Here is a 13,212-nt window from a genome sequence, read left to right on the forward strand (position 1 = left end):
TAATAGCAGTTCTTTTTACTAAAGATGTGGTGATTGGTGCATTTGCTGATTATATCCATAAGTGTATGCTTACATGTGTAACTGAAAGAATAACATTATTTCTTTTATATAGATAAAGGAACTGTATGTTTTGGACTGTGGATAGGTGCTGAGTCATGTTGGAAAAGACCTTCATGCAAATGTTGCTAGAACAACTGTTTGCTAATCAATTACTTATAAACCGTTTAAGACAGCTTTGCAGCTTTACTAGACTAAATCCTTGATGCTACTCATGTTATCTGGGTCAATCATTGTACTTTTAACTTTTAAAGCAGACCCTGGGAAAGCTGTTTCATGGTGGGATACTTGGCTCTGCTGGGTTCCTGTAGTCTCCTGCTCCTCCTGTCCCTTTATCTGGAAAAAAAAAAGTTTCTATGTCATTGTAATTTAAAAGGTAACTTAAAAAGTCTATGTTTCAAATATTTTTTTCTCTCTGCCAACACAAAGTCAGGTTTAAAATGCAACTTTCAAAAATGAGCCATTTTAACTTTCATTATTTTTTTCCCTGTCATTATTTAGCTTTGTGCTTTTAAAAATGGGGTAATTTGTACTAGACGAGTTTGGTGGTTAGTTTTTAACTTCTGAAGGTAAAAATTGGAAAGATTTCTTTGACTTGTAAAATCTTGATTCCTTAGACTATTAAATCACAGTTACTATTACTGGTGGTTTTTGAAGTGACAGATATATTTTCTAACTTCTGTTTGCTGGCTTCCTGCCTTACATTGTTTTGTACAAAATTGAAATAGTAATTCTCAATTTGCTAAGCATCACAACCTGTCACTTCTCATTATCTATCATTTCATACACTAAAACATATGGGAAGGTGGTTGAATTATTTAATATCTCATGTGTTTCATTCAGTGGTTGACTATAAAGAGTTAAGTTTTAAACCGTAGTCAGCTTGTGCATTTCCACCCTTCACCCAAACAGCCGGGATGTCAATTGATGAGTTATTTAGTGATTTAACTGTTTAGTACCTGTATGGCTTTTCTTAACAGTGTGAAGCATGACTGGTCATGCAGTGTCTGAGTTAATAGTGGTCTTGTTTTTAACAAAAAAAAAAATGTGCTTAGATATAATACACATTGATAAAGAAATGCCACCAATATTGGTGCGAATTTGTAAAATTACTTTTAAGCAATTTGCACCAGTTTTCTTTTGGGATTCCAGTCCAGTTTAGTGGGTTTTATGTTATGGTTTTCTTTTTTTTGTCGTAACTGTTTTAAAAAGTTTATTTGGATAAGGTATTTTAATTACTTAAAACATTTGTGGGCATTTCTGAAGGTTGGGGTTGTTTTTCTGTTTTTCTTTCTCCCCCCCTCTGTTTTTCCTACGAGCTTGCTTATGCCTTCTTTATTATGTAGTCTTCACAACATTTGTATCTGTAGTGAAGCAAGCTTCTTCATTAGTGTAATTTTTATGAGCACCATTAGTCATTCCATGCCAGCAGCAGTGCTCAAGATGATCGTGTTTGTATGAAAGCATACAGACAGAGTGATGTTGCATCCTTGCTAATAAAGCTGAGTTCAGCTGGAGTTGCTCCCAGTCTGGACTATATTTTGTGTGTGCACATACCCAGTCTTGACTGCTCTGTGCTTCTTCTCACTGATGTGCATGTGAAGACTCTCGCTCTCATTTACTGCTGTACCTTGTGCAACTTTAGGGCGTGTAGGGTATTGTTGCTCCATAACAAATCAGGGGAGTGGAGAGGACATTTGCAAGTTGGGCTGCAGGAGTTGCGGAATGCAGATTTTCAGTGAGGCGTGAACCTTGGTAAGGAGAGATGGTGGAGAATGAGGAGAACTTGATGGAATTTTTGAGAGATTGGCTCCTTCATGGGTGCTGGTCAGAGGTTGGAGCAGCTCTGATGAATCAGGTAGCTAATAGCAGCTGCACCTCCAATTGCTGCTCCTCTCAAAAAGGTACATAAGGGGAAACAGGTGGCAGTGGGGAGCAGGGAAAGAGGGGAGAGAGGAATGACTGTAAGCATGGTTAGAAGTGAATAAAAACTAAACAGATCTGATGTGTTTTCCTGGGAGATACTGACCATCACAGAAAGAGTCGTGTCCACAGGGCTGCCTTCAGGAAATTATCGAGTGGATTTTGGAACAGAATTAGTAGAAATCAAAGTTACTAGAAGGAGTTAACTCACTTCCTTTTGGTTACTTGGGAGGCAAGATAAAAGAAGGGAACACTTAGGTGATGCCTTGGTAACTTGGCTATTTGTTTTGCTAGTAATTTCTCACACTTTAAAATATAATTAATAAAACCTCAAATTGTACAAACTTTTCCCTAAGAAGTTTTGTATTTGGAATATGCACTTTGCTGGAGTACTCAAGTTTGAGGTCTCGTCATTCGTAGTGTGAAACCATATTGAATAAATTGATGTTGCTTTTGCAGTTTTGATCTGCTGAGATCTCTTACTCCAGCATCAAGATTTGTGGTTTAAACCATTTTAACGTGTTTGTAAATCAGGTATGTGTCTGCAAATCCAGCTACTAATGGATAGCTGTCTAGAAATTATTTTCTTCCCACCCCAGTGAAACTAAAGCTAGCACTGAAAATGTCATTCTGTGTAGAATTTATCATTTTAAATTATTATTGCTAGTAGGTAGTTGATAGTGTCTATGTTATGAGTATGCATATGAAGTGGAAAGCCAGGTGAAAAAAACCTGCATCTGTAAATCTATGTTATCTTTATTGTTTTTTTTTAAGTAGTGTTAGTGCCCTGCCCTAAAGAAATAAATACGTTTATACCTGTCCAGCCCTTTTCCCCTCCACCAAAATCTGAATACTGAGTTGCAGTAAATGACCAACACTTCTGCTGTATTAACAGTTTCTCATTAGCTGCCTTCTTAATATAACCCATATTTTGAATGTTTGTGGCCATGGCTGGACTGGAATAGAAAGAAATTCCTATGGAAGTTATTTTCACGCAGCCTAACTTAAGTTCTGGACTGTGCCTATTAAAATACTACCAAATGTAGGATTTCACTTATGTGAAATTAATAGAAATTTTCACCATTATAATTCTGAAAACAATTATTACTTTACTTAGCTTTAACCAAAAATGAGGTTTTAAGATAAAGGGTTATAACTTTCACCCTGCTGTGGGTCTTTATTGGCTCATGCTGGGAAATGTTACTCAGCAAGTGACATATCTTTATATGAAAGAAGCAAAACCCAAAACCTGATGAAATGCATACTTCAGTGTGCATGGTTCCTAGAATTGCACCTCTTCCTTGAAGTATGTGTGCTTTCAACATATTTAATTTCAAATATTATAAAAGGAAAAGAGGTTTACCAGTTACGGGGCTCCTACATAGTGTTTTATATAAATATATCCATATCCATATAAATACATGTGTATATATATATATATATATATAGTTTTAGTCCTGCAAAGACGTGAAATAACTCACTTAGTCCTTACCAATTCATACCTGTTCAGTATTGTAGCAAAACTGGCTCTGAATAACAATGAACATTGAACACAGTGAGTAAATGGCCTTCTGCTTTATAGTGTTCATTGATGTACATCTGCTTAAATTGAGCTGTGGAGTCTTACCTTCTATTCATCTCTTACTAATTCTTCAAATTAGTTGTCTTGGTTCTTTCTTTTGGGATGAATAATTTCTTTCTATGTGGAAATTAATTTTTACCTGATTTTCTTCTTGAACTTCTATTCCTAGAAAATTTCCATAGGTAAGCATAGTTAAATCTGCAAATTCATTAAGACTAACCTAAACTGGTGTTGCTTACAGCTCTGTGAGATGCAGATTTGATTAGTACCTTATTCCTCATCCTGATCAATGTGCATGGACCACCTATTGCTGCTAAATACCTTGGTTTCACCATTTAAGTTAACATAGTATAGGACTTCCCCAATTTAAACTCAAAACTGTTAATACAGAATATTCTGTTGCTCGAATTTTGTTGCTTTGGGACATACTTGTTGGAGAAAGGTAGAGAAAAATAGCGTAGAGTAATGCAACTTTAAAGTTGCAAAAAATGCAACTTTATGACTGATATAAAGAATTATGAATTTGAATTTTACTGAAATGTATTGAAACTTTCCTGGTTATTTCCTTGGTTATTTGAAACAGTGATTTTACTATGAGTGTAGTAATGTGATTTTAAAACAAGAACAACAAGATAGCGAAGTCCATTATTGAATTGCTGCATTCTACTACTAATGCCAGCAGTGGAGTTCTATTATAGACAAAACCATCATGTCCAACTTGGTTGTTGTAGTAACTAGGCAAGTTACACAAAATATTTCAGGGTTTTGGAGCCTGGTTACAATGATCAACCTCATATAACTGTAAAATCATTACAGTACACCTGGGAATACACCTGATAGTAGGTTCCTGATAGTAAGGCTTTTCTTGTGTGTATTTTCAGAATATTTACTAGGCTAAAGAGTATGTGGTATGAGCAGGGTAACTGGCAAATGAGAATACACATCAAGTTTACAAAAAAAAAAAGCTTTTTTCAGAGGAATATCTTCTGCAGCCAGAATAGAATATGTTACTATTTAACATGCCCTGACCCTCTTTCCTCTCTGCTTAATTTATTTTTGTTTGTTTTGTTTTTAATATATTGGCCATTTCAGGGCCCATTTAAGGCTTTGGTTGTTTTGTGCTCTTTTTGTGGGTGTGTAGACTGTTGTTTTTAGTGCAGCATTTCAGGTTTTTACTTCATTTTGTCCAGAGCAAGATGAATTGCTCAGAAACTGAAAGGAACAAGTTGTTTTCTCTGTGTTTCTCTTTGTATTTTTTTTCTTCCTCTCCCTGCCCCAGGAGAAATTGTATTAGGGCTTGAAATTTGCAAGACTGACGTCCTTCCCCCCTTTCCCTGTCCTTAGGAAATATTTTGCTGCAAGCCTGAAGCTGATAAATGGAGTTTGAGAGGTTTTTCTCTTTGTTACCAAGCTGAACATACTTTTCAATTTCTCTTTTGCTGGAAATCAGTGGGCAAGAGCTAACTCATATATTCAAAATTCATACTATTTCATATTACAGACTTCCTGACATAGCTATCTCAATCAGGAAGAATAGCATCCTTGACAGTATCTGACTGTGTTAATGTAAGGTTTTTTGATAGCACTTGTTCTTGCTTGTATATTAGGATTTGTTTCTAGAGCTGTCTATTGGAGTGTTGGTAGTATGGTATGGGGTGTGCTGGTTTAACGATAGTAAAAGTGCTCCTGGTACTGATGTAGCTTTCAGGAGTGATTGAAGTTAAGAACTGAGGGAGATTTTAAAAGAAACCAAATATTGATATAGATATTGTTATGGACAATTACATAGTTTTGAGTCTAACAGAAAACTTTGCACTTTAGGCTGTGAGCCAATCTGTTAAAAATTTGGGTTATGGTTCACTTTCGTAACCTGCAGGGACAAGAGCAGAGTGTAGGTTATCCCACCCTTGCCTGTTACGCAACGAATAATGATTTGATGTGTGAGGAGCTTGGACTGCCAACTATTTGCAGGAGTGTGCCCATGTGAGTTGTTTAAAAATGTGATTTAATGTATCCAGTGGGCTCTGTCAAATCAGACATAAGTGTACATAAATGCGACTGTGTGTTGTGTCTTGGTGCTGATTAAATAATTGTATTACTGAGTGATCTGACATTACCAGCTGTGGAACTCTGTCTAGAACTGCTCCATCTAGGCAATTCTCATTTGTTACTCTAGTGAAAGTTGTTGGTGCTGTTAATGGACACTGAAGACTCCTTTTTATTTTCTTTCCTGATTTTTTTTTTCCCAGATTATGCAGATAAAAGCTTAGCTATAATTTTTTTTTCTGACTTGTCCTTTGTGGTAGTGTGTTTTTTATTTTTATTAACTTGGTGATTTAGAATATAATGTCTGTAGTGGCTCCATATATATGAAAGTAGACTCTCATGCTTAAATTACAGGCTTTGTTTACTGAGTCTTCTTTCATTCTCTTCTAATTCCAGAATATTAAATTCACTGATAATTCCACAGATTTCTGTAGCCCAGTTTCACAATTAAATTTTTAAATTAAAAAGTATTGGTATATGTAAGCATGAGTGATGTATGCATTGGTATATGTATGCATGAGTGATATTTTGTTTGTTTGTTTGTTTAAGTGAAATATATTTAGTTCAACTATTTGTGAGAATTTGGTAAAAATTGTTTGGCAGTTCCTGTGACGTTTTTTGGGCAGGAGTGTCAGGAGTACAGGAGTACTTTTTGTAAGTAAAATCCACAGTGAGGTGATCTTTGTAGATAAAGTGAAGAGAGGTTGGTGGGTTGAGTGTTGCTTTCGTTTTTTGTTTCATTAATCTGGATGAACCCATCTATGTTTTCACACGCAGAGCCTTAGTCCATCATTGCCAAGGGCTGTGCTGAATGCAGTGTTGTATTGAGCTGTAAATCACAGCCTGCTGAGGGGAATTTACCATGCCTATAGCTCTGCCAGTGTTTAAATCGACAGCTTTAATCCCCTTCACTTGGAAGTGCAAGGTTTTAGTTGAGGAGTTACAGAGGGTAAAACCAACCTGTCTGTGCCAGTCTGAAGCTGCTTAGTGATCCCATCAGCAAGTGGCACTGGGGAGAACACCTGAGGTCTGGCATTCAGCTGAAGAATGGTGCTGGTTTCTGTAATTTCATACTGCTAATCAGCTGCACAGGAGAACAGAAAGATGTTTCGTTGTCCAGATTCTGTAAATGAAATAACGATTCTTACTCAAATTCAGTTAGGAATATTTCAAAGTTTTTAGCAAATATTTGGTGAATTGCATTGTCTGGATTAGAGATAAAACTGCAAGTTATGTATGCACTATTAACATGCAGTTTAGAGTGTGCCTTCTGAAATACCTGAAATAGCTAGAAGAAGAATTTTTTTACTTTCTATTTATACTAGGAGCAAACTTAATTTTTTGGAAAATCCAGATCATCCTTGACTGGACTTGTAGACAGAAGTTCTTGTTTTTTACTGGGAAGATGGCACAATTTCGTACATGAGTTCTGTTCTTCAAGCTAGGTGATTTTGTTTTGTGCAAATGTTATATAGCATGATGAAGGCAGGCATGTTGAGTGCAATAGTGTGCACAAGGGCAGGAGTGGATGCTTAAGACAGTATTTAATTCCAGTTAATTTTGCTGGAGATTTCTAAGTATTTATAATTCATAGTAAGAGGTTGTTTTTTGTTTGTTTTTTGTTTGTTTTTTAAATACACTGTGCTAATTTTTAAGGTATCCTGTGTCACTTGTCAGAAATCTAGCAATAATTGTTTTCTACTAAAACATTCAGTAATTACTTCAATTAAAGTTTGAAGTATTGATGATGAAACATTAATCTTATATGTTAGTGGGTCTTGGGAGGGAAAGTTTTGTTTTTATTGACAGGGTTTTGTGTGCATGTGTGTTGGGTTTTTTGTTGGGGTTATTGTGTATTTTTTTTAACACAGGTGTTTTTGCTCTTATTTTATGAAAGTAGACTCTCATACTTTCATAAAATAAGAGAAAGTAGTGTTTTATTACTTAGTTTTAGCAGTGATAAGAATGTTAGTATGGGGAGCCTGGCACTTGCTCTCAAATGTCTCTTTTCAGAGCAGATCTAATTTTTTGGATATGTTCTGGAGGTTTCCCAAGTCCTTCACTGCTCCCCTTGGGCAGATATGGGAACCAGTCAACACAGATAATATGATGGAAAATATGTGAACACAGGTCAGTTCATCATAAGGGGTTGTTATTTCCTAGTAAGTCTCATCTCCCACAGTTTAATGTGTTGGGTATAATTTTATGATACAGCTGAGTCAGTGCAGTGGCTCTTTGTCACAAAAAGCTCCTTTATCCTCATACCCATCGTTTTGCAAAGGAAGGCACTGAGAGACACAGCAGTCAGCTCTGGCATTTGTTGTTCTTTTTTCCTGAGTCAATTCAGTTGATTAACTGGTTGGATTTGATTTTTGCCTGAAGGAAAAATAGCCTTTTTGCTAAATTAGTGTGACAATTTGGCTAATAGAGGAGCCTGGTTAGTGTAAAAGCAACAAAGTTCTGGGAGAAGGCATGGAACATCAGAACCAGGAGCAGTTGGGTCATCTCAGTGGTGCTGAAAGGTGGTAGCATGTAATCAGAAATAAACTTAAATCCTGTTAGGTATCATCTTTTATGTTCTTTTTAAAGACCTAAATTGTGATTCAGAAATTCTGCAGTCAGAGCAGGGGTTCTGAGAAATGATTGATTTAAGCTACTGGGGAAGCCTAAAGTAATGTGTGAATGCTAAAGTACATGGGGTTTGTGGGTGGAGGTTGTTGTGGTTTTTTATTTTTTTATTTGTGATTGCACATACCAATCAGAATCTATTCAGTCATGTGATGCAAAGTAGAAGTTTATCATTCTGGTTTGGCAGACTCAACTCCATGTATGAATGTGGAGTAAAAACTTTGTGGTTGAAGTGTGATTGCCAGTTCTCACCTCTAGTCTTAATTAGATACGTAAATATACAGACTTAATGTTTATCACAAATCAGAATGGGACCAGAGGAATGGGAAAATGCATTTCGATGCAGGTTTTTAAAAGGCTCTATGTCAAAAAATTGAGATGTGATCTGCTTCTTGATGTACTCTGGTGGTGCTTTCAGTACGTGTGCTTGCTGGGCTGGTTTGTTAAGCTGTGAGAAGACTGGCCAAAATGGATAATTTTCTGCTCAGTTAACAAGTGGAGGTAGCTCAGTATGAGCTCAGATGAGTGGCAGTACCAAGGCAGGACGGAAGGTGAGGCCATAAATGAATGACTTAATTTCCTTCCACTGTCCTGATACTATACCCATAATGCTTTTCCCTGGGAATTTGTGGAGAACTTGAAGACAATAGTTTCTGCAGTTTTTAGAAGCCTCTCCCTAGTCTGTGTTACTAAAAAAATAGTTTTAAATGCAACTTAAAGGAAGTTATAGTTCTGCAAGATAAGTTACTTGAAGAGTTGCTAAAAGGTATGTGTTTCTATCCTGGTCCATATATCTGCATCTATTGTCTGACTAAATAATAATATAGTATATTCAAATGCCTTGTTTCTTACATAGAGACTGCTTTGAGTACAGACTAGGGTAATGTAAAACCTGAAATCACAGTGATATGCAAACCTGAATTGCTGATATGCAAAATGGTTTTCTTTGACCTTTATATTTTTCAAACTTGCTAATAACATCGTGCGTATCCAGTCTTAATTTTTAGTTTTATGGAGCACTTGGATTCTTACAGTTCAGGAAAGGATCTCTAGTGAATATAATGGATAATACTATAGTTGTAAGAAGCTATAAGAAAAAATAAATAACTATAAGCAGCTGTAAGTAAGTGGAAGTTTTATGGCATTATAATATTCTTACTACATCATGGTGTGTATTTTATTTGAAAATAAAAGCATTTCATGATTGCATGCACAAATGTTAATTACCTTTCTTCCCTCAGTGCTGAAGTACCATTGTAGCTTTTATGCTGTAAAGTAATTGAACATCCAGTTGTTTAATATCTATCAATATCTGCCTGTTTTCCGTGAATAATAATAAAAATCCTGTAATGATAGTTTGGTTAGTGACTATTAGTTGGTACTCTCTAAAGGCAGTTAATCTTTATATTGTGTTGTGAATATGTCTTTATCTCTAACAATCAATGCTTCTTTCTCTGGCAAGTAGCAGTATTAATCACTAGATTAAAAAATACTTGATTTTCAATTTGTTTTCAGATATTAGTTTATTGTTGGGTTTTTTTAAAAACAAGTGAAATGAAGTGAAAATATTTCAATCTTACAGTTGACATTGATTATCTGTTATTATATATTATATATCTCTATATATATTATATATCCATGTTAAAAGTTACATTCTTTAATTATGTGTTGGAGTAAATTTGCCATATTGACTTTATGTGTATTCTGGTTGATTAGAACTCGACAGTCAATTGATTTTGAAATGTACTGGATCTAAACAGTATTGTGCTTGGAAAAGAGGATCTGAACTAAGCCATGTTAGACTAAAGATGGTTCTCCTATTTTCTGTTTTATGGCTTGTATTGGTATTACTTGGTGCTAATTAACTTCCAGTGAAGCAGTTAGTTGCTTCAAAACAATTAGACTGCTAAATAAATTTGTGCAGGTAATATTTGTTTGACTTGGAAAATACATTCAGCAGTTGTCAGTGTGTAACATATAAAAGCAACAAAATTGTTTAACTTTTCCTTAATGTGAGCAGTATTAATTGCATTTTTTCATTTTCTCTAGTTAAAGTACCTCGTAATTTTCGCTTGTTGGAAGAACTTGAAGAAGGGCAGAAGGGAGTAGGTGATGGTACAGTAAGCTGGGGCCTTGAAGATGATGAAGATATGACGCTCACCAGATGGACAGGAATGATTATTGGGCCACCAAGGGTAAGTGTGATGAAATAAAACATTTTTGTTAAGTTTTTAGGCAATTCAAGCTGCAAAAAAATGTTCTACAGTGTATAGGAATTAGTTAAAATTCAGTGTATGAAATTGTAGTAGTGTATAACTCCTCACTTTCTGGCATATAAGTGTTTTCAGGCTAGCCTGCCCTGTTTCTGCAGCTGTCTGTAAGACAGTTGTTATTTGAGACCCATTTTACTGAGCTAGGAGTATATTCATTCCTGTATTTCCACTGTTACTGAACATAAGTGTACACTGATAGTAAAATAAACAAAACAAAAAGTAACTGTCTTTCCCCATTTTGTCATATGTGCCTGGTAATTTCAGTTTTGTAGTAAACTGGCAATATATTTTTAGCTTCCACAAGTTTTATCAAATTCTCTCTCAGTATAAGTGTTAGAATTTCAGTTGAATCATACCTAAAGACTAGCAGCTTTTAATTACCTGTCATCCTTCTGACCTTTGAAGTTCTTTAGAATGTTATTTAGACTGATACAACTTGCAAGAGAAGTAATCACCTCTTTTGTGTATCAGCCACATCAGATATCAATGGAGACATCTTGATTTATTGCACACTTTCTCCTAAGTTACAATGTGATTCAGAAGATCAGTGTGTAACTGAGACCTTTAAATGAGTATGTCTAAGTAGCCCTAAGTTAGCATGTCTTCCACTGCTAGAATGAGAACTATCTTGTATGTCCCTTGGTGCTGCAGGGTTTATGGAATGAACTGTCTAAGAGATCAGAACTCTGCCTCAGTGAAAATAATGTCTTCCAAAGTAGCAGAGTTCCAGAGATAGATTCAGTGTAATTCAACTTTTGGAAGTCCATTGCCACTTGCAGTAGACTGGTTTGAACACCTGAATGACTTTGCTGAGCTCTTAAGATTTGGGTGCAGTTGGGAGAGGACAGGTTTAAAATATAATCATAATGACTGTATGCTTTGGATATTAGCTTCTGTGGAATCAGTGTTTGAGTACATTTTGAAGAAAGTTTGTAGTCTAATGTGTTGGGATAAAAACTTGAAAATTTGACCTAGCTATCATAGGGTCTCCCTGGCTCTCCAAAAGCCCTCCAGAACTGCCTATGACTGCTTTCTTGTTCAACCTAAGGTAGACTACTACACATCTTTGAGAAGAGATTATGATGTGCATAATACTATGCTTATAATACTGTTATGTAAGGTCCCATGTGTTTTAAAAAAATAATAAAATTACTCAACCCGGCTTGGGTTACACTTTTAGTCCTGGTCAATTTGTAGTTCTTTGATTTTATTTTCTTTATGATAAAGACTGCATGCAAATAATGTGTCTTGTGCTATTTCAGAGACATGCAGCCTTGCAGATAGAATGACTTGCAATATGTAGTGACTGTAGAGAGTGGAAGCCACCAGTTCACAGGCCAGTGACAGCACCTTGAGAAGAATTGCATATAAGGGTCTGTAGAAGATGAGTGTTTTTTGGAATTGCCTGAGTTAAGTAGATGGTGCAATTAGGCAAATCATGGAGAAAGTTGCTAATATTGTCAGTGAAGTTCTTCTCATATGTGGTGTCTACAGTTGTGCAAAAAATTTGCTTATCAGTTTTAATTCTTGCTTCATTTGAAAGGTGACCAACAGCAAGAGTGGAGGGCAAGATTTGTTTTGGGTTAATGGAAACATTTTTCTGACTTCCAGAAAATGGGATTTTAGTTTTTTTGGGAAGCTGGCCAGGGATGCCTGGCTTGCAGTAAAACAATGACTTGATAAATTAAGCAAAATTGAAAAGTCACCTGCATAGGAATAAGGGAATGAGAATGAATGCTGTTCTTGGGATTTTCCAGAATTGTGAGCAGAGTTATATACATTTTGGCCTATTTTCACTATAACTGACAGCATCCCTCTCTGGGGAAGTAAATAGTTTTGGCTGAATGAATAATGAGAATTTTAATCACTGTGTTTTCTTGGTGTGGTACCAGCTACATTACCTGTAGCAGGACAAGATGACTTTTATTTGGCCTTGAGCTTTTAATCATAGAATCAGAATGTTAAGGGTTGGAAGGGACCTTAAAGATCATCTTGTCCCAACACCCCGTGCCAGGGACACCTCACACTAGACCAGGTTGCTCAAGACCTCATCTAATCTGGCCTTGGACACTGCCAGGGTTTGAAGCATCTGCAGCTTCCCTGGGCAACCTTGTCCAGTGCCTAATTACACTCACAGTAATGGGAAAGAATAACATCAAGCCTTTCGTTTTGCTTTGTTTCTTTCTGACCTGCTTGCTGTTCAGTCTCTGCCTGTTCAAAAATTATGGTACACAGGGTGCTTCACTAGTCCTGTTTCACTTTGCATTTTAATTAACCACAGACTAGACTCTTGTTTTATAACTTGGCTATGTGGTTGATATTTCTGCTTGGAGAGTGACAGCTGACTGATGCAGGTTAAAGATGCTACTTCTGGAAAGCTGACAGGCATGTTACTACTTTTTTTGTTCATGTTGCCTCTATCTGTTGTGCCAGTGCGAAGTCAGTTGAAGAAATGGAGTTCATGTTCCTTTTGGATCAGAGAAACGTGCATCAGTGACCAGCAAATCACTGATCCTTGGCATGGCCTATTTGATAAGATTAAAATAAATAGTACTATATCTAATTTTAATGCGGCTTTCTCAAAGTATACTTGCATTTAGAGTTGTATGTACCATGGTCACTTTAAAATGACATCTGCAAACCAGCAGTCACTTTACTGTCCAAGCTCATAAATCCTCCAATAAACCAAGTAATTCTCAGCTA

At 36.1% G+C, this 13,212-nt stretch overlaps 1 protein-coding gene across 2 annotated transcripts in view; it reads left to right on the forward strand.

The window, feature by feature from the left end:
• The window catches only part of UBE2V2 (ubiquitin conjugating enzyme E2 V2), a 28,257-nt gene that overhangs the window by 6,389 nt on the left and 8,656 nt on the right, over window positions 1-13,212 (forward strand). Inside the window, exons 1-2 of one of the 2 annotated variants that reach the window (XM_015619115.3) lie at window positions 2,452-2,514; window positions 10,286-10,431. In XM_015619115.3, the coding sequence (XP_015474601.1) occupies window positions 10,387-10,431 (45 nt within the window). In that variant the 5' untranslated portion in view covers window positions 2,452-2,514; window positions 10,286-10,386. Of the gene's footprint in view, window positions 1-2,451; window positions 2,515-10,285; window positions 10,432-13,212 lie in introns of those variants that run through there. The other variant, XM_015619114.2, reaches the window with a different exon arrangement.

This window comes from Parus major, chromosome 2 (assembly GCF_001522545.3).
Source record: "Parus major isolate Abel chromosome 2, Parus_major1.1, whole genome shotgun sequence".
NCBI lineage: Eukaryota > Metazoa > Chordata > Aves > Passeriformes > Paridae > Parus > Parus major.